The sequence below is a fragment of the Calidris pugnax genome, unplaced genomic scaffold, assembly GCF_001431845.1.
Source record: "Calidris pugnax isolate Ruff unplaced genomic scaffold, ASM143184v1 scaffold459, whole genome shotgun sequence".
NCBI lineage: Eukaryota > Metazoa > Chordata > Aves > Charadriiformes > Scolopacidae > Calidris > Calidris pugnax.
The window spans coordinates 662957-686869 of record NW_015091670.1 but is presented as its reverse complement, the minus strand read 5'-3'; the positions used below and the strand labels follow the sequence as shown (position 1 = coordinate 686869).

The window sequence follows — 23913 nt, the reverse complement described above, 5'->3', positions numbered from 1 at the left end:
GGTGTGGTGGGAGGTGTCCCTGCCCAGGGCAGGGGGTGGCACTGGGGGGGCTTTAAGCTCCCTTCAACCCAAACCATTCTATGATTCTAGGACTTGATGAATGGTTAGAGTAGGGTAGATGGTTGGACTCGATGATCCCAAGGGTCTCTTCCAACCTGAATGATTCTAGGACTTGACGATGGGCATTTGTGCATCTCTGATGAGGGGACTCGTTTTGGCCGGGGACCCCCTGGAGCAGAGGGTGTCAGACCTGGACACATCTCTCATCCCCGGCCTCGTCCCTCTGCCCTGTCCTGGCCACTTGGCTTCAGCAGTTACCTCTGTGGCCACCAAGTCGTGCCGCGTGGCTGGTTCCCGGGGTCGGTGGCGGTGACCAGCTCCTCTCCCCATCGCGTGCTCGCCCCAACTCCAGCGCAATTTTGGAATTTTACGTGCTATTTTGTCTGAGGCAAAAGTATATATTATTTTTTCTGGTTAGTGTTTCCTGCTTGTCTGCAGGGGACTTGGGAACGGTCCCAAGAAAGAGGAAAGCTGCTTTTTTTCCCCAAGGGTCAAACTGTCCAGCCAAAAAATCCCTGGAATTTAAACAATTGGAGCCCCGTCCTGTTGGGAGCCGAGGGTGGCTCCGAGGCTTCCCACAAGCCCTGGGTGACCCGCACGTAGGGCTGAAGCCAGGGCAGCTTCCGAAAAGTGGAGGGAGCCCACCCGGGGGTGCGGGGTCGTACCTTGCGTTGCAGCCGTTGCCGTGGTGCTTTTCAACAGCTTTTTTGGGGAGAAGGTTTTTGGGGGTGTGTGGGGAGGGGGGAGGAATTTGTAGCTTCTGCCCTTGCGCTGCCTGACAGCATTTCCAAACAAACCCATCTCCTATTAATGGCTGGGAGTTCCTCTGGAGAGAGGCACGGGATCATGGAATCATGTGGGGTTGGAAGGGACCTCTGGGGATCATCAAGTCCAACCCCAACATGGGAGTGGGTCTACCCAGAGCAGGTTGCACAGGATCTTGTCCAGGCGGTTTTTGAATGTCTCCAGAGAAGGAGACTCCACCACCTCTCTGGGCAGCCTCTGCCAGGGCTCTGCCACCCTCACAGGAAAGAAGTTCCTCCTCGTGTTTAGGTGGAACTTCTTATACTCCTGTAGCTTTCCAGGGTGGAAAGAAATTATCAAGGAGATGTCTTGGGGCATCATCGTGTAGCCATAGGAGGAGGGGGAAGGATTTGACACTGAAAGAGGGGAGATTTAGGTGAGATCTTGGGAGGAAATCCTTCCCCCAGAGGGTGGTGAGAGCCTGGCCCAGGTTGGGCAGAGAAGCTGTGGCTGCCCCATCCCTGGAGGGGTTCAAGGGCAGGTTGGAGGGGGCTTGGAGCAACCTGGTGTGGTGGGAGGTGTCCCTGCCCAGGGCAGGGGGTGGCACTGGGGGGGCTTTGAGCTCCCTTCCCACCCAAACCAGTCTGTGATTCTACAAACATGGGCTAGATCCTTGCAAAAGGGATCCTGAGAAGGGTGGGAAAGGCCGGAGCTGTGATGGTGGAAGCCCTGAAGGTGCTAAAGCAGCCTGGGCCGTGCAGGGCGGTGGGAAGCAGGGCTGGCTGGACAGACACACGCACACACTGTCACGAGAGGGTGGTTTTATTGCTCAAACTGCTGCAGGCAGTGTCTGCAGAGCCCGGCACACAGCTCGGCCTTCCCGGGGGGGTTTCCCAGACAAACCAAGGGCTGTTGCTCCAGGAAGGCCTAGGTGCAGCCGGGCTGGGGCATCCGCCAGCGCCGGGCTGGGGGGGCTGCAGTTCATCCCCCAGCTCAGCTACTTCCATCAACACCACCTTCCTGGAAGGTTGGAGACTTTATTATCTTCTGGATGTCTGCAGCTCACTCTGGTTCTCCGAGGAGCCCCATCAGCATGTCCCATGTTTGGTGTCACCCAAGGGCAGAGCACTGGGAGCGTTGGGTTTGCCCACGCCATGGGGAAGCGAGTGTGGGGTGAGTGTCCCGCCCAGCATGGATCTGAGTTGGGGAAAGGCACAGGTGAAGGGCTCACCTCTTGCAGATCCACGGAGGTCTTCAGTTCTGCTTTGTCTTCCTTTAACTGCGACACCGTCGGTGTTGTGGAGCACCACGGTACCACCATCGGCCACCATCAGGCTGCTGCTGGAGGACACTTGTTCTAGTCACCAGCCAACCTCCACCCATCTGCACCCGTGGTAGAATCCCCATCCCTGGAGGGATTTCAAAGCCGGGCAGACGTGGTGCTGAGGGACATGGGGCAGTGGTGGGTTTGGCAGTGCTGGGTTGGTGGTTGGACTCCATGATCTGAAAGGTCCCTTCCAACCTGGACAATTCTATGATTCTATCATCTTTCATGGAGGATGTTTGTCCTTTTGAGAGGATCTGGCTTGAAACAAGGCAGTGGTTGGGGAGGTCAGACATCTCTGTCCCTGGTGCTTTACGTGGCTGCTTTATGTAGAGTTTTGCAGGATAGATTGCCTGAGGAGCATTGGGCGCAGTCAAACTGGGCTGCGAGTGACACCAGGGCACAGCCAGGGCATAGCCTGTACCCCAGTGATGTGACCCCATCCAGGGTGTCACCTGCTGTGGCTTGAAGTGACCCGTTGCTCTCAGCAATGCAGTTTTTAGGAAGCTGACTTGCTATCCCATGGCTTGGGAAGGGCCCCAGGGTGGCTTGGTGCCTGGAGCTCAGGTGGGTCCCTCCCGTGGTGGGACCGAGGGCTCTGGTGGCCCTCACTGAGCTCTCATGTCAGGGGCAGAAGGTGGTGGAGCCGTTCCTTGGCCTGAGTAGGTGACACCCCAAGTGAAGAGGCTGAAGTGTGTTCACGTTGGTCTCACACCACCGTTTCCCTGTGCCCGTTCAGCGGTGGCATCATTCCCTCTGGAATGGGCTGTGGCTCCTTGGCTCTGGAGATGGCACGGCTGGGGAGCAGAGCCTGTGCCCACCAGTGGTGGTGGTGGTGATGCCCATGTCTTCCCAGGGTCCCCTAGTAGAGGAACAGCCCAGGAGATCCCAGCTTCCATTTCTGAGGCCTCTGGATGAGCACACTTTGACCCCCAACATCTCGTGCCTTCCTGCCTCCTCTGGGAAGGTTTGATGCCATGGCCAGGGAGCGTGTCCCTTGGCACCAGGATGTGGTGGTCGGGAAGTGCTGGTGGGACCCAGCAGCAGAGTCCTCCGGGGCAGCAGCTCTGTGTGCTTCCCCCTCCTCGTTTCTGCATCCTCTGGGAGGTGTTTGCACGGAGCTGTGACCTACGAGCATGCACGGACATGGACATGGAGTGGGAAGGTGGGCACGGGCAGCTGGAAAACTTCACCAGGTTGGAAACGGCTTCGATTTGCAAGGGTTAGAATCATAGACTCATTCAGGTTGGAAAAGACCCTTGGGATCATTGAGTCCAACCATCAACCCCACTCTACAAAGTCCTCCCCTACACCATATCCCCCAACACCGCATCTGAACGACTCTTAAACACACTCAGGGATGGTGACTCAACCCTCTCCCTGGGCAGCCTGTTCCAGTCTCTGACCACTCTTGCTGTGAAAAACTCTTTCCTCATGTTCAGTCTAAACCTGTCCTGTTGGAGCTTGAAGCCGTTCCCTCTTGTTCTGTCACTAATTACTTGTGAGAAGAGACCAGCACCAGCCTCTCAACAACGTTCTTTCACGTAGTTGTAGAGAGTGATGAGGTCTCCCCTCAGCCTCCTCTTCCTCAAACAGTCACAGCTCCTTCAATCGCTCTTCGTACGATTTGTTCTCCAGGCCCCTCACCAGCTTCGTTGCCCTCCTCTGCACCCTCCAGATCTCTCTTGTGTTGAGGTGCTCAAAACTGGACACAACACTCGAGGTGTGGCCTCCCCAGGGCTGAGTACGGGGGGACTTTTGGGCTGGAGCAGTGATTTCTGCAGCTTTGTGTCCTGTCAGCCCTTTCTGGCCTCGTTGCCGCCTTATTCCCATCCTCGTCCTCGGGGTGAGTCGGGCCACGGCCTCACAACGAGCCGAGCTTTCCCGCTCCAGTGAAGTCCCAGAAATATCGGGAATTTTCCGCAGCTCCTCACCAGCCAAGTGCAAATGCTGAGGAAATAAAGAAAAATCCCTTGAGGCTTTGAAACCCCGGGGGGATCCTGTGGCCTCTGGCTGCTGGAATTACCCACCGGCCACGGGGAGGGTGTTTGGAAAGTCCCCAGAAATGGGTAAAACTGTGGTGGGAGCTGCCTGGGGTGCGGTGTTGGCGCAGCCTGGGCCTGTGGTATCCCTCTGCCTGTCCCCAAGGAGCAGTGCCACCTCCCAGGGTGGGCCTGGGACACGTGGCCTTTCCTCCCGGGAGTCTGTGCCATGCCTGTGTGTGGCCACCCGGCACCTTGGTGGCCCCCGGGGACCTTGCTGGGTCTGGCAACCCTCACGGGCTCCATGCTGGTTGCAGGTAGCCACCTCGCAGCCCCTCTGCTGGGGGAGCTCCTGTGGCTCCGGGATGGGCACAGGGTGATGGAGGATCCTGGGCTTGGCCAGGGCATCCCCTCACCCTTCCTCCCAGCTTGGGTTTCTCCAGGCAGATCCTGGAGGGGAAGGTGCCTGCCCAGTTCTCCCCCACGGAGGGGACAGGAGGCTGTGGCCAGTGTTCCCCCCTCCCTGGACCATGGTGGGTGCCAGAGAAGGTGGCACAGCCCAGTTTCCCTATATACTCTTTAGGGGACCTGCTGCCACACCATGCTCCCTTCCCTGGGAGCTGGTACCTGGTGGTGTCGGTGCCCAATGGTGTCACTCCCTGGTGGTGTCGGTCCCTGGTGGTGTTGGTGCCCAGTGGTGTCACTCCCTGGTGGTGTTGGTACCTGGTGGTGTCAGGATCTGGAGGTGTCGGTCCCCAGTGGTGTTGGTCCCCAGGGGTGTCGGTACCTGGCAGTGTTGGTACTCAGCGATGTCAGTACCTGGTGGTGTCAGTCCCCGTTGGTGTTAGTGCCTGATGGTGTCAGTCCTTGGTGGTGTTGGTCTCCGGTGGTGTCAGTACCTGATGGTTTCAGTACCCGGTGGTGTTGGTACCCACGGTGTCGGTATCTGGTGGTGTCGGTCCCTGATGGTGTTGGTCTCTGGTGGTGTCAGTACCTGGAGGTGCCGGTACATTGGGTGGTTTCGGTACCTGGTGCTGTCATTCCCTGATGGTGTCAGTACCCAGAGGTGCTGGTTCCTGGTGGTGTCAGTACCTGCTGGTGTCAGTCCCTGGTGGTCCTGGTTCCTGGAGGTGCCAGTACCCAGAGCTGTCGGTACCTGGTAGTGCCAGTTCCCAGAGGTGTTGGTTCCCAGAGCTGTTGGTACCCAATGGTGTCGCTACCTGATGGTGTTGATCCCAGGTGGTGCCAGTTCCCAGAGCTGTTGGTACCCGGAGCTGTTGGTACCCAATGGTGTCGGTACCCGATGGTGTTGGTACCTGATGGTTTTGGTCCCTGGTGGTGTCAGTACCCAGAGGTTCTGGTTCCTGGTGGTGTTGGTACCCAATGGTGTTGGTCCCTGGTGGTGCCAGTTCCCAGAGGTGCTGGTTCCCGGAGCTGTCAGTACCCGATGGTGTCAGTACCTGATGGTGTTGGTCCCTGCTGGTGCCAGTTCCCAGAGGTGTCGGTACCCAGAGCTGTTGGTACCCGATGGTGTTGGTCCCTGGTGGTGCCAGTTCCCCGCGGTGCCAGTGCCCGGAGCTGTCAGCACCCAGCGATTTGCTTTCACACCCTCCAGCCCCCGCAGCTCCCAGCTCCTGCCACCGAAGCGATGTGGGGACGAGGGCAGGGGGGCAATGCGGGGCTCCTCAGGCCCCCCTGACCCCCCTCTCCTCCCCTGCCCTCCCTTGCAGTTCTGCCAACCCAGCGGCTGGCAGCTCTTCACCGAGAGGAACCCCCCCACCTTCTTCGTGGCCGTGCTGACCGACATCAACTCGGAGCGGCACTACTGCGCCTGCTTCACCTTCTGGGAGGCCGTGGAGAGCACGCAGGTACCGGGGGGGGGGCGGGGGGGCAGGTTGGGGAGGGGGATTGACCTTCAGCTTTGGCCGGTGGTTCCCGCTTTCCCCGCGTCGGAGGAATCCGGGCCCTGGCGTCAGAGGCTTGGGAGGGGGAAGAGCATCCTTTCTCTAACGCTGCTGCGTGTCTCCCCAGACTCAGGGCCACTCCAGGAATGGTGATGGGGACGAGGAGGAGGAGGAGGAGGAAGAGGAGCCGTCGTCTCCCGTTCAACCCGCCCAGCTCTTTGCTCCCAAAAGCTTGGTGCTGGTGTCGCGGCTGGACCACGCGGAGGTGTTCAGGGTAAGTTCAAGACGCCCCACGGCCGGGATGGGGGGAGCAGGGAGAGGAAGAGCAACCTCAGTGCAGGCTCCGGGAGCAGGCAGGAGCCACGCGGTCGCTGCAGGAGCAGGAGCTGCAGGAGCCACCCTGGCACGGCCCCCGTGGGAGAGCGGCCCGTCCCCAGTGAGCAGCGAGCCCGGGGGGCAGCTGGTGGCCTTGGCCCCGTTCTGTCCATAGAAAAACGGGGAGGAACAGCCCGTTCCTGCGGGAGCATTTATCTTGGCCATCTTGATTTTCTTGAAAGGTGCTGCATTATGTGGCTGTGAAAGGTTTGGGAGGGCACGGGCTGCAAAGCTGGTGTGTTTACACACTGCCTCCCTGCCTGCTGTGCCGGGGGGGGTACACTGCCCTGCTGCCCCCCCCCTCCGCGGGACGGATCCCCCCGGGATTCGGGCTGGGGTCACCGCTGCCTTGCCCAGGTGCTGGGCTTGCAGGAGGGTGACCTTCCCCCCCAGCCCAGGCTCTGTCCTTCCCTTTTCCCCTCCTGCCCCAGGGATATCTCACCTGGGCTCTGCCCCTTCTTGAAGCTCTGGGTCACAGCCCGCTCTGTGAATGGAGCACACTCTGTTCCCTCGGGGCGTCCAGTGCTCGAGGTGTTAATAACTGGCATTGGGGAAAAATCATTCCATTCTCTGGCCTGGAACCGCTTCAAACAGAAACTTCAGGCTTCGCAGACTCACAAGGGCAAGTGCAGGGTGATGCTCCTGGGGAGGAGTAACCCCCTGCACCAGGACAGGGTGGGGGGGACCTGCTGGAGAGCAGCTCTGGGGAGAAAGACCTGGGAGTCCTGGGGGACACCAGGATGCCCAGGAGCCAGCAATGGGCCCTGGTGGCCAAGAAGGCCAAGGGCATCCTGGGGGGCATCAAGAAGAGCGTGGCCAGCAGATGGAGGGAGGTCATCCTGCCCCTCTGCTCTGCCCTGGGGAGGCCCCAGCTGGAGCACTGGGACCAGTGCTGGGCTCCCCAGTTGCAGAAGGCCAGGGAAGTGGTGGAGAGGGGACAGCAAAGGGCTGCCAAGATGGTGAGGGGACTAGAGCATCTCTGTGCTGAGGAAAGGCTGAGGGACTTGGGTGTGTTTAGTGTGGAGAAGAGCAGAGGGAGGGGGGATCTGCTCAAGGCCTGGCAATCCTTCCAGGGTGGGTGTCAGGAGGATGGGGCCAGGCTTTTCCCAGTGGTGCCCAGGGCCAGGCCAAGAGGGAACGGGCACCAACTGGAGCAGGGGAAGCTCCATGGGAACACCATGAGGAGGCCGTTGTTTGGTGTGAGGGTGGCAGAGGCCTGGCAGAGGCTGCCCAGAGAGGTGGTGGAGTCTCCTTCTCTGGAGACATTGCAGCCCCCCTGGAGATGTTCCTGTGGGACCTGCTCTGGGTGGACCTGCTCTGGCAGGGGGTTGCCCTAGATGATCTCCAGAGGTCCCTGCCAACCCCACATCACTCTGGGGTTCTGTGACTCACACCCTCAGACCAAGTAACAGGTTGGAGGCTCCTGTGGAGGCCTCTGGTCCAACAAAAGACCAGCTGGAGCAGGTTGTCCAGGGTATTGTCCAGCTGGGTTTTGGATATCTCTAAAGGTGGAGACCGTACAAATTCTCTGGGCAGCCTGACCCAGTGTTCAACCACCCTCCCAGTAAAAAAGCCAGTAAAAAAGCCAGTAAAAAAGCACCTATTGAGGTGTTGTGTCGGGAAGGTTGTCTGAGCCCAGGTGAAGCCTGTCTGGGCTGGTTGGGGGTGTCAAACAGTGACTCCTCTCTGGCCAGTGGGACCAGTAACCCCAGTAACCCCCAGGCAGGAGGGAGTATGGACAGTAACAAGCCTGGATCCTCCATCCGTTTCCCTCCTTGCAGGTGGTTCCATCCTATGCTCATCCTCACATCTGGGATGGGGTTTACCATGCCCAGCCCTTCCATGGCGCTGGAATTCTCTCAGAGACAGGAGCTGGTGGTTCTCCAGGCCTGGGAGAGCAGAGCGAGCTCAGCCGGGCTGCGGCGTCGGCCACTCCAGCTGGGCAAACACTGGCCCTGCCTGGGGGTGACTCTGGGGGAAGGTGGGTTGGATAAATGGGTCCAAAACACAGACATTTCCTGCCAGAGTTTCTCCCCCGGGGAGTGCGTGGACATGGTTCCCGGATCGTTTTGGCCCTTGTGTACCTGGCTGGGTTTGTGATTTTGAGGAGCCCAGGAGTGTTTGTGTAGCACCTGGGCCTGCCTGGCTTCATTGCTTGAATTATCCAGCTGTGACACAAACCCAGAAGACTTGTGACAGGCTGAGAGAGCTGGGGGGTTCAGCCTGGAGAAGAGAAGGCTCCGGGGAGACCTTGGAGCCCCTTCCAGTCCCTCAAGGGGCTCCAGGAAAGCTGGGGAGGGACTCTGGATGAGGGAGGGGAGCCCTAGGAGGAGGGGGAAGGGTTTGACCCTGCAAGAGGGGAGATGGAGCTGAGCTGTGGGGAAGAACTTGTTTGGTGGGAGGGTGGTGAGAGCCTGGCCCAGGTTGGGCCCCAAGGAGCTGTGGCTGCCCCATCCCTGGAGGGGTTCAAGGGCAGGTTGGAGGGGGCTTGGCGCCCCGTGGTGTGGTGGGAGGTGTCCCTGCCCAGGGCAGGGGGTGGCACTGGGGGGGCTTTAAGCTCCCTTCAACCCAAACCGCTCTGTGATTCTATGAGATGTCACTGGCTGTCCCCAGAAGGTCTTGCCCCACGTGGAGGGTGACAGAACACACTGTTTCCCTCTCCCTGTCCCTGCCTGTGCCCCATGGGTGAAGGGACTCGTTTCGGTGGCTGAACGTGAAGTGCAGCCTGTTACTTCCCAGCACAAGCCCTGGGTTGTTGTGGCTCCTTCTCTTCTCTGTTCCTGTAGCCCAAACCCCAGACCTGTTGGTCCTCTTGGTCAGCATGAGGCTGGACTGAGAGTCTGTCTCTTGCTCGGGGTGAGGTCAGGCCCCACCGATGTTACACCAGGAGCCTTCTCCACTGCACCTGAACGTGTAGGAGCATGAGCTTGCTCTTCATGCCCAGTGTTCAGTGGCCTCCTTCTCTCAAAGCCTCAGTATTTGTGTTTTCTCTTTTCCTCACTGACGTGGGGAGATGGTTAGAGTTTAAAAAAAAACACCCAGAGGGTGCCTTGAAGACAGATTCCTCAAATTCCTTACTCATCTGTGTGTTAGAGCTGTGTTGAACAGCTACCAGTGCCTGTGCCCTCTGAATCCCTCTGTGCTGGAGCTGGTGCTGCTTCCCGAAAAGAAAAAGAATAGAATCAGAATAATAAGAAAGAGTAAGAATTGTGGAGGAATTTCAAAGCCAGGCAGACATGGTGCTGAGGGACATGGTGGGTCAGTGGTGGGTTTGGCAGTGCTGGGTCCATGGTTGGACTCCATGATCTGAAAGGTCCCTTCCAACCCGGACAATTCTATGACTCTGTGAAAGAGAGGAGAGGAGAGGAGAGGAGAGGAGAGGAGAGGAGAGAGGAGAAGGATTTCAGTTGGAAGGGATGTCCAATAATCACCTGGTCCAGCAGCCAGACCAGTTCAGGGCTGAGCAAAAGCCAAAGCCTGGTGTTGGGGGCATTGCCCAGCCCTCGGTGAAGAAGTGGGGCTCCTTCTCATCCTGGCTTGGGGTTTTTGTGAGACTCGGTGGAGATCCACAGAGATGGGGGTTGCTGGAGTCCAGCTGTTCCCAGTCACCTCTGCCCCTGGAGCAGTTGAGCACCCTGCGCTGCTCCTGCTGGGCTGTAGCCCAGGGGCAGGTCTGGGGGCAGCGCTGGGGGGTGGGTACGGGGATGGGGAGGTGCTGGAAACAAACCCAGCACACATTAAATGTCCCATCCCTCTGGTGGGGACTCCCCGTGGGAGGTGTGAGGGGTCAGACCTCGAGTGCTGCACCCCAGAGCTGACCTGCACAATCTGACGAGCACTGGGAGCCCCTCCACGTGATGGAGCTCCAAACTGGAGCCCCCCCAGCCGCACCCACTGTGATGCTGAGCTCTGCTGTGCTTTCCCCTGCAGAACAGCCTGGGTTTGATCTACACCATCTACGTGGACGGACTGAGCGTGTCCCTGGAGAACGTCATCGGGAACCTCCTGACGTGCACCATCCCCATCACCGGGGGAGCTCAGGTGGGTGACCTGCCCCCTCCCTCCCGACCTCTCCCTGCTCCTGCCTCCTCCCCAGCTCCAGCAGAAGCCGGGGTGTTCCCCTCGGCTGTGTTTTGGGGTAGCTGTGCCGGGGTGAGCTGAGTGAGGCCGATGGCACTCCTGGGCAGACTCTGGCTCAGCGTCCTGACCATGGAGGAGCTGCCGCAGCGCCCTGCTGCTGGTGAGGGCTTGGCTAGAGCAGGCAGCGCCTTCCCAAGTGCTTCTGAGCAGAAACAACAAACCTCTGTGATTTGGAGCCGCTCAGCTCCTCCATCAGCTGAGGAGATGTTGCTGCTTCGCTGAGCTACAGCTTCCCGTGACCGGGCAGCTCGGTCTGGGCTCCTTGCTCCCTCCAGGAGGGAGAAGGGGGTGGCTGGGGCCACCAGCCGCTGACGTAGTCACCGATCGATCTGTGCAAACAATTCCATGGTCTCTGGTCATTCCCGCACCGGGGAGGTCTTGCTCTGATACTCAGGCCTGTCTGGTTGCCTGGAGAGCTGCTCCAGAGCCAAGTGGCCACGGGCCATCTGTGAGAGCACAGACGGGCCAAGCAAGGCTGGCTTTTGCCAGAGGAGCAGTTTGGAGCTCGCTCCTCACACCGCTGGCTCCTGCGTGGCCAGCAGCCCTGAGGGACAGTGCTTGAGGAGCAGCAGCCTCGCTTGTGCCCAGGACTGAGGCCATCGAAGACACCCCTCCTGTTTGTCCCCTCCGAGCCATGTGTTGTCCTTGCTGTCCCCCTCCCGCCCTGGGAAGGCCAGCTGGGCTCAGCCGCGCTCCCGTGAGCGGCAGATGGGTGAGGAAGGGCTAATTGAAGCTGACTTGGAGCTGACAGAAGTGGGGAGAGCCCAGCTGGACCCTCTGGGAGGAGGCGTTGGGAGGCAGCAGCGCAGTGCCCTGCAGCTCTTCTGCCACGCTGGCACCGGGAACGGAACCGCTGACATGGTCCTCTCTCCTGCAGCGGCTTCGCTTTCAGCTGAGCTCCGCTTCCCCCAGCCAAAAATGCCATTTCATTCTCCGATGCCCGGTCTGCACCCGAGTGGAGGAGCCTTTGCAGGGCTGGGGCAGCGCTGCAGGTCCCTGGGGCCTGGAGATAGGGATTTCTTCCACCACTGTGGCCTGTGGCCCCTGCTCTCCTCAACCCCTGGGTCTCTGCAGGCTTCTTGGGTGATGCTTTCTGCTTGGGTGGTGTCCCCCGGGCTGCCATTATGGCCCACCACAGGTTTGGTGCTTCCTCTGGTGATGCAGAGCGATGAGCAGGTCCTGGGGGGGCAGGAGAGGGATGGATGGGGGTCAGATCTGGAGGAGAAAGCTGGGGGCTGTGACTATGCCAAGTGTCCTGGGCTCTCTGGCAGCCAGGGTGAGAGCAGTCACATCCCTGCCGGCTCTGCCCGACCCCGTCCGGTTCCTCCGGAGCCGAGGTGGCTCCTCCAGCCACCGTGGCTCCCTCAGCAGTACTTTTTGGCACCATAATTCGTCACCTCCCCATCGTGGGATGGCTCCGTGCTGCGGGAAGACACAGTGTGCTGCGGGAGGGCAGTTTGGTGGTGGCACGTCCCTCCCCGCGCTCCCCCTCTCCTCCCACTGTGTCCAAGAGCTCTTTCCCAGCGCAGTAGTGTTGCTTGTGCTCTGTGTGTGTGTGTGTGTCCGTGTGTGCGTCTCCTCTCCCAGAGTCCTGGTCCCTGCTCGTTGTTGGCCTCTGCCTGTGTTCGTCACCCCGTTGTCCCGCTGTCGTTGTGTGTTTCTAACTGACTGTGCTATCTCTGTCTGTCTCTACCTCAGCCTGACGCGGACGACGAAGCAGCGGTACGCACACCTTTCCTTCCTCGGGTCTGTCTCCTCGTTAGCGACCTCTCTCATTGCTCTTGCAGCTGGCACGGCTGCAGCTAGTGCAGTGAAGGGTGCCCGGGCTCTTTTCACAGAATCAGAGTCACAGAATGATGTGGGGCTGGCAGGGACCTCTGGAGAGCACCCAGGCCAACCCCCTGCCAGAGCAGGGGCACCCACAGCAGCTCCCACAGCAACGTCTCCAGGGGGGTTGCAATGTCTCCAGAGAAGGAGACTCCACCACCTCTCTGGGCAGCCTCTGCCAGGCCTCTGCCACCCTCACACCAAACAACGGCCTCCTCATGGTGTTCCCATGGAGCTTCCCCTGCTCCAGTTGGTGCCCGTTCCCTCTTGGCCTGGCCCTGGGCACCACTGGGAAAAGCCTGGCCCCATCCTCCTGACACCCACCCTGGAAGGATTGCCAGGCCTTGAGCACATCCCCCCTCCCTCTGCTCTTCTCCACACTAAACACACCCAAGTCCCTCAGCCTTTCCTCAGCACAGAGATGCTCTAGGCCCCTCACCATCTTGGCAGCCCTTTGCTCTGCCCTCTCCACCAGTGCCCTGTCCTTCTGCAACTGGGGAGCCCAGCACTGGTCCCAGTGCTGCAGCTGGGGCCTCCCCAGGGCAGAGCAGAGGGGCAGGATGACCTCCCTCCACCTGCTGGCCACGCTCTTCTTGATGCCCCCCAGGATGCCACTGGCCTTCTTGGCCACCAGGGCCCATTGCTGGCTCCTGGGCATCCTGGTGTCCCCCAGGACCCCCTGGTCTTTCTCCCCAGAGCTGCTCTCCAGCAGGTCCCCCCCAGCCTGTCCTGGTGCAGGGGGTTATCCCTCCCCAGGTGCATCACCCTGCACTTGCCCTTGTTGAATCCCATCAGGTTCCTCTCTGCCCAGCTCAGGCCTGTCCCGGTCTCTCTGGATGGTGGCACAGCCTCCATCTCACACCCCGGGGGGTGTCCGTGTCTCTGTGTGTGCTGTCCCCACGGCTCTGGGAAGGGGCCGTGTTCCTGCACGGCAGCAACCCCGCTCTCCTGGGGGTTGTGGAAGGTCGTGGCGTGGTCTGGAGGAGCGGGTCAGGGGGGCTGGTTCTGCTCTGCCAGCGGGGAGGCGCTGGGGGCAGCGGGTCCCTGGGCCGTGGCGGTGGCGTGAGGTCTGTGGTCCGCGCGAGGCGGGGGGTTACATGGCGAAACCCGCTATTGCACAGCAGCCTGTTCCCTCGGGAGGTGGAGAAAGAGGAGAGGAGGGACGGGTGGCGGGGCCGCGGGGGGGCTGGGGCCGTGCGTTGCCTTCCTCGTGCCTCTGGGAACGAGCTTAGGTCTGGGAAGGGAATTAATTGGAGAAGAAGTGATGAGATGGTGCCCAGTCTGCCTGTCTCCAGACCTTCTCCCAGGAGCCATCCGGGCCCGCTCCCAGGAGGAGCCGTGTCCCGCGGGAGAGGCTGTGGAGCTGGTGCAGCTCCTCTGCCCGGCTGGGCACAGCAGGGGCGAGCTGTTCCCATTCTCCTGGGAGTGCTGGGTGCTGGAGAGCCCTCCTGTGCCACGGTGTGGCTCTTGGGGCTTGCTGCCACCTTCTGCCAGCAGTCCAGGAGGTGCTGGCTGTTCTGGCAGGTCTCGTTCCTCACATTACCCCGTGGCCCTGTGTGTTGTTACGGGGTGCTCGTCCCTCTTCCCACAGCAGCCGGGCTCCAGACACGCTGCCCCGTGGGGTGCCAGGGCCACATGTCCTGGGGAAACCGGGGCTGCCACCGGCTTGGCGAGGCTTGTCCTCGGTGCCTGTGCTCGCCCGGTGCTGGGGCGGCCGCCCGGTGACGGGCTCTGTGTTCTCTTGCAGAGGACGATCTCGCTGGGCGCCGGGGACAGGCAGGTGATCCAGACCCCCATCAATGACTCGCTTCCCGTCAGCAGCTGCAGCGTGGCCCTGCTCTTCCGCCAGCTCGGTGAGACTCGGCCCCACACCTCCTTCTCACCGGGGCCGCTGCCAAAGCCAGCTGGCCGCCTCCTGGGCTCGGAGTTCCCTGCACGTCCCTTCCCACCGCCTTCCCCAGCCCGGCTTGGCAGCTCAGGGCTCTCCTCCAGCTGTGGCCACCTCCGACCGAGCCCTCCCCGCGTCGCCGTCGCTCTCCCAGGAGGGCAGGAACAGGGCAGCTCGGGCACAGACGTGGCCAGATCTCACGGGAAACTGCCTGGGGGGCAGGAAGGAGTGCCCGGAGCTGTGCTGCAATTAGCCTTGTGCCTCTAATTAAAGGACTCTGGCAGCTCAGGAGAGCCGCTGAGCATCTCTCAGAAGAGGGGATTCCCTGGGGGAGGGTGTACATAGAGTCATAGAACAGTCCTGGTTGGAAGGGACCTTTTCATGGAGTTCAACCCTGGACCCAGCACTGCCAAACCCCCCACTGACCCATGGCCCTCAGCACCACGTCTGCCCGGCTTTCAAATCCCTCCAGGGATGGTGCCTCAACCCCTTCCCTGGGAGCTCTGGTCCAAAGCTTAATAACCCTTTCCATGAAGAAATTGTTCCCAGTCTCCATCCTAAACCTCCCCTGGGGCAACTCGAGGCCGTTTCCTCTTGTCCCATGGCCTGTTCCTTGGGAGAAGAGCCCGACTCCCCCTGGCTACACCCTCCTTTCAGGGAGTTGGAGAGAGCGAGAAGGTCTCCCCTCAGCCTCCTTTTCTCCAGGCTGAACACCCCCAGCTCCCTCAGTCGCTCCTCACCAGACTTGGTCTTCACCCCCCTCCCCAGCTCCATTGCCCTTCTCTGGACACACTCCAGCCCCTCAAGGTCTTTCCTGTCATGGGGGGCCCAAGCCCTCGAGATGGGGCCTCACCAGTGCCCAGTTCAGGGGGACAGTCATTGCCCCAGTCCTGCTGGCCTGGCACAGGCCAGGGTGCTGTTGGGTTCTTGGGCACATGGGTGACCCAGGAGTGGCTCTCTGGGAGGGTGTTGAGCTCCTCTGTTGTGTGGAATGTGGAGATGGGGAGTGAGATCCAGCCTTTGGGGGGGGTTAGTGGTCTCTGGGGGGTGCGGGAGGGGAACCCCCTTGCTGAGTGTTGTTCTCTCCCTCTCTCCCCAGGCATCACCAACGTGCTGTATCTCTTCTGTGCGGCGCTCACCGAACACAAGATCCTGTTTCTCTCCAGCAGTTACCAGAGGCTGACCGACGCCTGCCGGGCTCTCCTCGCCCTTATGTTCCCCCTCAAGTACAGGTGAGGGATCCCCACTGTTCCTGGAGCCCCCCAGCCCTCCAGCAGTGACCTAGAGCCGAGCCGGTGCTGCCTGCCCTGCCTGCCCCTGGCTTCACGCCCTGCCTCCCCTTCCATGGCTGTGACCGTGTTTGGGGCGCTGCTGGCCAAGGGGCAGGTGAACACCCACAGGTCTTTGCTGAATGTCTCTTTCCTCAAGCTTTTGGTGTGTAATTCCGGAGTGTGTCCACGCTGGTGACACACCTTCCACCCCTGGCTCCCTCCTCTCCGGGGCTGTAGCTGAGGAAGCAGGAGCGAGGCACTACAGGCAGGGTCTGTAGCTCCAGGAGCTGCTGGCTTGCACTTTTCCAAGCCGTGGTGACCCGTGACAGAGGGAAGGGAGCCCGTCCAGCCATGGGAGATGGTCCGGCAGTGCCTGTGCTCTGTGTGAGAGAGGCTGGAGGTGTTTATCTCTCCAGAATCCATCCCCTTTCCCTTCTTCCAGCCGTGTCGCAGCCTGTGGGGGGCACAGAACCTCAGTGCTCAAACCCCGGGCACGGGGTCTGGCTGGACGGGGAGGCCGGACACTGGGAGGCTTCCAGAAAGCCCTGGAGCAGGTTCTGCCCTCCCCAGAACGGGACACGCACATACGGGGTGTGTGTTAAGGGCCTGGTGGTGGTGGCCAAGTCGTGGTGACTCCTGTGGGACGGCTGCCACCCTGCTGGCCCCGGCCCCAGGGAGCCTTGGCGAGGGGGACTGGGCCAGGGAGGGGGACACCAGCTCACAAACTGGCCGCCACTGGGGCTGTTTGCACATCTCCCAGGCAGGACAGAGGGGATAGACGGGCCATTGTTGCTGCCGGCTCCCCTCGCACTGTTTCCACGCGGGCCTGCCATAGCCCTGGGCTATTTGTGCTCCAAAGAAAGCTTTCTTTTGGAGTTAAATCTCTGCTGGAACCCTTTCCCTCGGTCAGACTTGGAGTATAACTCCGGGGCCAGAGGATGATCATGGTCAAGTGTCCACAAGCCCTCAGAAACCTCGTGCACGTACTGCCCGGAGGGGTGAGAGTGGCAGGAGACAGCCTGGCGTCCTGGGGTCACCCCACAGCCTCCGGCGGGGGGGCCGTTGGGTGCCGGGGTGCTCGGGGGGCGAGCAGGGCTCCACCGCCTGCAGCCACGCTCTGTTTTTTGGTTGCAGTTTCACGTACGTGCCCATCTTGCCCGCGCAGCTCCTGGAGGTGCTGAGCACACCAACACCCTTCATCATCGGGGTCCACTCCATCTTCCAGTCGGAGACGCAGGAGCTGGTGAGAGCCCCTTGTGCCGGGGGAGGAGCGGGGGCCGTGTGCCGGGTCCCAGACGGCAGCGAACGCTGTCCTGAGGGTGCTGGGGGCAGCGGGCTGAGCCCGACGGCTCGCACAGGCTCTGCTTGTTCAGCCCAGCCAGCCCGGGCTACGGTCCAGCCCTGCCACATGAGCCAAACGGGGCTGGCCGGGCCACGCGTCGCCGGGGCTCTGGGCCATGGTGCCCGCACAGCAGCGGAGGGGTGAGCTGAGGATATCTGACTGTGAAACTCGGCCCGTCCAGGAGGCTGTGGTGGGGCTTCAGGCTTCAGATCAGAACCGGAATTAAATCAAAGCGCGATGAGTCTGATCTGAACCGAGCCAAGCTGTCCCACAGCCTCCAGAACAAACTCAGCCATCCCTTTGGCTGACAGGGGGACCACCAGCCAGCAATGGGCCTGGTGGCCAAGAAGGCCAAGGGCATCCTGGGGGGCATCAAGAAGAGCGTGGCCAGCAGGTGGAGGGAGGTCATCCTGCCCCTCTGCTCTGCCCTGGGGAGGCCCCAGCTGGAGCACTGGGACCAGTGCTGGGCTCCCCAGTTCCAGAAGGACAGGGAAGTGGTGGAGAGGGCAGAGCAAAGGGCTGCCAAGATGGTGAGGGGCCTAGAGCATCTGTGTGCTGAGGAAAGGCTGAGGGACTTGGGTGTGTTTAGTGTGGAGAAGAGCAGAGGGAGGGGGGATCTGCTCAAGGCCTGGCAATCCTTCCAGGGTGGGTGTCAGGAGGATGGGGCCAGGCTTTTCCCAGTGGTGCCCAGGGCCAGGCCAAGAGGGAACAGGCACCAACTGGAGCAGGGGAAGCTCCATGGGAACACCATGAGGAGGCCGTTGTTTGGTGTGAGGGTGGCAGAGGCCTGGCAGAGGCTGCCCAGAGAGGTGGTGGAGTCTCCTTCTCTGGAGACATTGCAACCCCCCTGGAGACGTTGCTGTGGGAGCTGCTGTGGGTTGCCTCTCCAGAGGTCCCTGCCAACCCCAGGTCACACTGTGACTGTGACTGTAACAGGGTGGCCCCTGTGTCAGGCTGCTTTTTGACACCTCACCCAGGCTGATGCCACAAAGTCACAGCAGATGCCTACTGTGCAAAGCCATGTCCCTCTCCTGCCAGGTTGTCCCCCCTCTGCCACCCTCGCTGGTGCTGGGATCCCTTCACAGCTTGTGTGTTGACAAACACTTGGGTTTGGTGACCGTGGAGAAGAGGCAGTAACTCCCGAGGTGGTGGGGAGGGTGTTGGGAAGCCGGGCCGTGTCTCACGCCTCTCCTGCCACTTCCAGCTGGACGTTGTCATCGCAGACCTGGATGGTGGCACAGTGAATGTCCCCGAGTGTGTACATATCTCCCTGCTCCCTGAACCTCTGCTCCAGCAGACCCGGGAAGCCCTCTCCATGGTGAGTCCGTGGCCTTTCCCCCGTCCATGGGGTGCAGACACCTCGGAGCCGGACACATTGCCCAGGGGAGCTGGGAAGGGAGCAGCAGGGACTCCTCCAAGAGCAGAGTCTTGAGGTCCTGCTGACCATGTCACATGAGACCTTTCCTGGTCCTTGACAGCCCCCGGTGCGTGGCAGTGCCGGAGAAAGGCTTTTTCTGCCAGAAGTTTCTGGGAATCGGGCGCTGGCTCCCGGCCTGCGGGCAGGAAGCAGCTGCGGCCCCGGAGCTTTCCTGGCGTCTCACGCGTTCCCCCGGCCGTGCCAGAGCGCTCCTGGGGCAGCCATCCCACACAAACGCTGCCCCTCAGCTTCTGCCCCTCAGCTGGGGCTGTGAGGGGGCTGTTCTGGCTCAGTCCTGCAGATCTGAGCCCCCCAGCCCTCCCCTACATCTCCCCCTTCCCCGCTGCCCCCGGCTGCGCTGTCCTGAGCTCCGAGCTCTGGGCACAGGGGCTTCCCCTCGGGGCTTCCCTTGTGCCACAGGGTGTTTCCTGACACCTGGTGGTTCCAGTCCCGTGGGTTGGTTTCCAAGCCCCTGGGACCTTTTCTGGGGGTGCTGTTGGGTCTCAGGGGGAAGCTGCTTCCCTTTTTTCCAGCTGTGGAAAAGGGCAGAGCTGCCCCTGCACCCCAGCTGAGCCAGCTTTGTGCCTTGTCTGTGCAGGTCTTGGACCCTGAGCTGGAGGTGGCAGATCTCGCATTCCCCCCTTCAACGATTTCTGCCTCTTCTCTCAAAATGCAGGTGAGTGGAGCAGGGAGGGAGGGGGACCCTGGACACCCCATTTCTGGGGCAGGGAGTGGACAGGCAGGGTCTCAGGCCTGTCTCCATCTTGATGTTGCTGAGGCTGAGAGGCAACACCAAGGGACACCAAGGCCACGGCTCCTGGTGGTGCTGGGTTTGCTGCCATGCTGGAGCAGGGTTGGAAGAAGACACCCAGCTTTTGGGCACTTTGGCAAACCCCGGGGCTGTGAGAGCTCCCTTTCCCCCGTGCAGTGTCAGGGACACTGTGCAGGGGAGGCAGGACAGGGAACCCAGCTCTGCCGGGTCACTTTTCCCCTGGAATCTCTGCCTGGTTTCCTGCCCCACTCAGCAGAAGCTGCCCCTGACACGTGGTGCGATCCCCTCGCCTCTGTGCTGGGTGGAAATTCCTGTCCCGTGGGCTGGCTCTGCCCGAGCTCTGCCCACCCTCTCCTTCCCTCTTCCCAGGACAAGGAGATCCGGGCCGTCTTCCTCCGCTTGTTTGCACAGCTGCTGCAGGGCTACCGCTGGTGCCTGCACATCATCCGCATCCATCCCGAGCCCGTCATACGATTCCATAAGGTGAGACACGGGCACACACCTGGGCAAGGGCTGCCTGGCACCTCTGGCACCAGCCTGGCTCCCATCTGAGCCCCCCTGGCTGGGGAAAAAGGCTGCTGGGAGCGGTGTGATGGGTCCTGGCCAGTGTGGGAGGGCAGGGAGCCTGTGTCTGCAGCATCTCCCTCTGCTCTGCTGCCTCCTCCCCCCCCAGCAGAGTTATTTCTTCTGCCTGGGCTGTGGAATGACTCTTCTGCAGGTGGGTTGGGATGAGTTGATGCGTGAAGAGGCTGTTTGCACAAATACAGCTGTCTCCAGAAGACAGTTCTGTGTTTGCAGCAAGTGACCCCTCCTGCATCGCTCCTGGGTCCACCTGCATCCCTTGTTTGTCCTTGGCCGTCCCGAGGTCCTGCAGGTCAGAGGGTGCTTCCCTGTTTATGCCCGTGTGTGGTCAGTGGCAGCTGGAATCCTCTCTGCCTGCTGTCAAGCAGCCTTTGAGGCTCACAGAAGGTGTCCTTCACCTCCTGGCCTGGAGCTGGGGATTTTTCTAAGATCTGGGGAGAGGAAGGAGGCAGGGGCTGCCCCTCCACCACTTCTCTTGTGTTTGCTCTGCCAGAAAGGGCTGGTGGGGCTGGGGGAGCAGGGAGAAGCTGGAGGTGTTTGGGCATCCACAGAGGAAACCTGACACAGGAGAAGGTGACAGGGAAGGGGAGCGAGAGCAGGAGGACTCGAGTGTCACGGCTTGGGGTGGCCACGTCACACAGTCACTGAGGTCACTGAGGACATTATGGCTGGTGGCACCCTCTGCCCTGCCTGCCCCGAGGCCCAGGGGACCATACCTTGTCCCCACAAATGTCCCCGTGCACGTCCGGGGCTCGTGCTTCACCAGCGGCTGCTCCGTGCTGTGTCACATGCGCTGGTCCCTGATGTTTAGAGTCAGCAGCGTGTCCATAAGGGTTTTGAGCTATTTTTGGTTTAATGCTCAATAAAAAGTTATTCCCGGCGAAGATTCAGTCGTTCCATAAAATCATAAACGTGCAGTAAATGTGAGAAAATGCCCCTTCATAAAACTGCTGTAAAAGGAACGACGCATCATGAACTTGCATTTCATAAAATCATTGAAGCATCATGAACTTACATTTCGTAAAATGGTACAGCAGCGCTGTGCAGTGCGAAACAGCCTGAACTTCACTTGTTTAGCTCCTTGGTCACGGCAGCACCCCTCTCCCCACGGGTGCAGGGCCACGGGACGGGGCAGCCCATGTCCTGGTGCAGTGCCCATGGCTCCAGCATCGAGCCCTGCTCCCCTCGGCGTCTTCCTGTGGGACAAGGCTGGGCCAGCTCCTCCCCAGAGCGGCCAGGAGGGCGAGTGTAGGTGGCAGAGTGGCCAGGAGGTCCATAGGGTCATTGTGGCTGTGGGGGAGCGGTCCCTGCCATAGCACCCTCCTCCTGTCCCTCTCGGTGAGTCTGGATGCAGCAAGTGGGTGAAGGGCTTCAGAGGAGTGAGAGCTGGTCCCCTCTGATGGCCTCTGGAGGCACATGGTGGGCCATAAGCAGCAGTTCTCATGTAGGATGAGCTCTGTGGAGAGTCCTAAGAGCTTTCTGCAGCACAGGAAGGACAAGGAGCTGTTGGAGGGGGCCAGAAGAGGCCCCGGAGATGCTGGGAGGGCTGGAGCCCCTCTGCTGGGAGGGGGGGCTGAGAGAGTGGGGGGGGGTTCAGCCTGGAGAAGAGAAGGCTCCGGGGAGACCTTGGAGCCCCTTCCAGTCCCTCAAGGGGGGGGCTCCAGGAGAGCTGGGGAGGGACTCTGGATGAGGGAGGGGAGCCCTAGGAGGAGGGGGAAGGGTTGGACCCTGCAAGAGGGGAGATGGAGCTGAGCTGTGGGGAAGAACTTGTTTGGTGGGAGGGTGGTGAGAGCCTGGCCCAGGTTGGCCAGAGAAGCTGTGGCTGCCCCATCCCTGGAGGGGTTCAAGGGCAGGTTGGAGGGGGCTTGGAGCAACGTGGTGTGGTGGGAGGTGTCCCTGCCCAGGGCAGGGGGGTGGGACTCAATGATCTTTAAGGTCCCTTCCCACCCAAACCAGTCTATGATTCTGTGCAGACCCAGGAAACCTGGTGTTTCGGGCTCCCTTTGTGGCACTGGTGAGAAGCTCCTTCAAAGCTACATTTGGGGAGCAGATGGGGTGAACCCACCTTGTGCAGGCTGAGGTCCTTGTCCCAGCTGTGACGAGGAGCCTGTGGCCTCTGTGCCCCCGTTTTCCCTGGTGCTGGTTCTCCTCACTTGCCACCAAGTATGTCCTGCTGCAAACGTGTCACTGCCACAGGCTGGAGGCTCAGGTTTCTGTGCAAACCCCGACCTTGCACCCGCGTGGGACGGGGAAGGAGATGGTGTGGTCCCACTGCTGCACAGACACCGGTCCTTCCTGCTGGTGATGTTGTCCCCCACGCTGCCAGCTCATCTGGCATGGCTGATGGCACCTTCTCCCCTCTTCCAGGCCGCCTTCCTGGGGCAGAGGGGGCTGACGGAGGACGACTTCCTCACCAAGGTGCTGGAGGGCATGGCCTTCGCTGGCTTCGTCACCGAGCGGGGGGCCCCGTACCGCTCCATCGACCTCTTCGATGAGGTAAGCAGAGTTTTGGGGAGCAGCAATCCCCTGCCCGGCTGTCCCCTGTGTCCTCGCTCTGCCGGGCTCTGCCTGCCCCTCGAGGGACAGCCGGGGTCTGCCGGGACACTCCGGGTGATGGGAAGGGTGGTCAGACCCTGCCCCACTGCTCCTCTCACCCGTCCCTGCTCCCCCCAGCTGGTGGCTTACGAAGTGAAGCGCATGCGCGCGGAAGAGGGGAACAAGCAGAAAATACTGCGGCACATCAAGGAGCTGGCGGAGAAACTTTACAAAAATGTGAGTCCCGGGGGCACGAGCCCCCTCGGGTCGGGGGGGAATGGGGCAGGGAGAGCATGGGACTGTCCTCCATCCACAAGCTCTTAATGTGTCCCACCCTGCACTGTCACCCGGGGCAGGGAACATAGTGATGGACCTGGCAGGGTCTGGCCTGGTGTGAGCTGCTCCCAGGAGGGGGATTCAACAGAGAGTTGGGGGGGTTCAGCCTGGAGAAGAGAAGGCTCCGGGGAGACCTTGGAGCCCCTTCCAGGCGAGGGCTCCAGGAGAGATGGGGAGGGACTCTTGACCCCCGACTCTTGGGGCTGCAGGTTTTGGGGGCTGTAGGTACCATCTGGGCGAGCGTTTGAGCTCAGAGCAGTGGGGGTTGCTGAGGGATGTCTCGCTGGGGCTCCTGCCCTGGGAGAGGACGTGTGATGGCCACATCCCTGAAAAGAAACTGTCTTTGCTGTGCCAGGAGAACCCGTACCCCGCGGTGACCATGCACAAGGTGCAGAAGCCCACGGAAGGTTGTCACCTGCGCCTCCACCAGAAGCCTTTCCCCCGCCTGGACGAGGGGACGGTGCAGTGGATCATCGACCAGGCCACGGCCAAGCTGCAGACGGCTCCTCCTGCTGTGAAGGCAGAGAAGAAGTGCATGGTGCCATCGGGACCCCCCATCGGTAGGTGGGCACAGAGGGCCTTGCCCTGTGAAGAGAGGCCCCCTCAGGAGGAGCTTTGCTGTGGTGTTGCTGGCTCCTTGTCACACCACGGTATGTCCAAGAGTCCTGCGTGCCATGGAGAAGCAGCAGCACCATCCCCATTAGCTTCTGTCCCTCAGGCTGCTTAGAGCTCCCCAGACTCTATCACCCAGCGTGAGGGGATGGCTGAAGACCCCATAGGGTTCTTCCAGCGTGAGCTCTTGGAGCTCTGAGCGCTGCCCATGGTGGCTGGACAGGGGGCTCCCATCTCTCCCCACCCTGGGGGGAAAGTCCTGCCCTGGTGGAACTCATAGGCTGTTCCCTCCCCAGCTGCCATCATGGAGCGCAACGGCAATGCCCTGGCCAACAGCGCCCGTCGCCTGGAGGTGGTCAGGAACTGCATCTCCTACGTCTTTGAGAACAAGATGTTAGAAGCCAAAAAGGTGAGGGGGTTCCTGAGGAGCAGGTGGTTGAGGGGAGGAGAAGGGGGGGCTGCTCTGCCTCTCTGTGATGGCCAACTGAAGAGGACATTCCCTGCCCATGTCCAGATCTCTGCTGCCCAGTTCTGTTCCCCCATTCACATGTTCCCCTCCCAGCACGGTTCCTCCTTGGTGTGTCCCTGGGCTTTTGGCCAGTCTGTGCCCACTTAGCACTATTTCTGTGTCTCCTGCTGCCTCCCGGGGTCTGTCCTGTGGAGATAACGGGGCTGGGGTCCTCCCCGAGTGGAGCAGGGACCTTGCAGGGCTGTGTTCCTGCTGCCCAGGCCTGGGGTTTACACAGAATGACCTGGGGTTGGCAGGGACCTCTGGAGAGCACCCAGGCCAACCCCCTGCCAG

The 23913-nt window shown here is 61.0% G+C and overlaps 1 protein-coding gene across 1 annotated transcript in view; it reads left to right on the top strand.

Moving 5' to 3' along the window:
- SBF1 (SET binding factor 1) overlaps positions 1 to 23913 on the top strand; it is a 97167-nt gene that overhangs the window by 50454 nt on the left and 22800 nt on the right. The window contains exons 6-18 of the mRNA XM_014961943.1: positions 5841 to 5978; positions 6142 to 6288; positions 10320 to 10430; positions 14104 to 14209; positions 15344 to 15476; positions 16650 to 16758; positions 18062 to 18175; positions 18873 to 18950; positions 19416 to 19529; positions 21996 to 22124; positions 22302 to 22400; positions 22855 to 23059; positions 23408 to 23520. Of these exons, the coding sequence (XP_014817429.1) occupies positions 5841 to 5978; positions 6142 to 6288; positions 10320 to 10430; positions 14104 to 14209; positions 15344 to 15476; positions 16650 to 16758; positions 18062 to 18175; positions 18873 to 18950; positions 19416 to 19529; positions 21996 to 22124; positions 22302 to 22400; positions 22855 to 23059; positions 23408 to 23520 (1596 nt within the window). The remainder of the gene's footprint in view (positions 1 to 5840; positions 5979 to 6141; positions 6289 to 10319; positions 10431 to 14103; positions 14210 to 15343; positions 15477 to 16649; positions 16759 to 18061; positions 18176 to 18872; positions 18951 to 19415; positions 19530 to 21995; positions 22125 to 22301; positions 22401 to 22854; positions 23060 to 23407; positions 23521 to 23913) is intronic.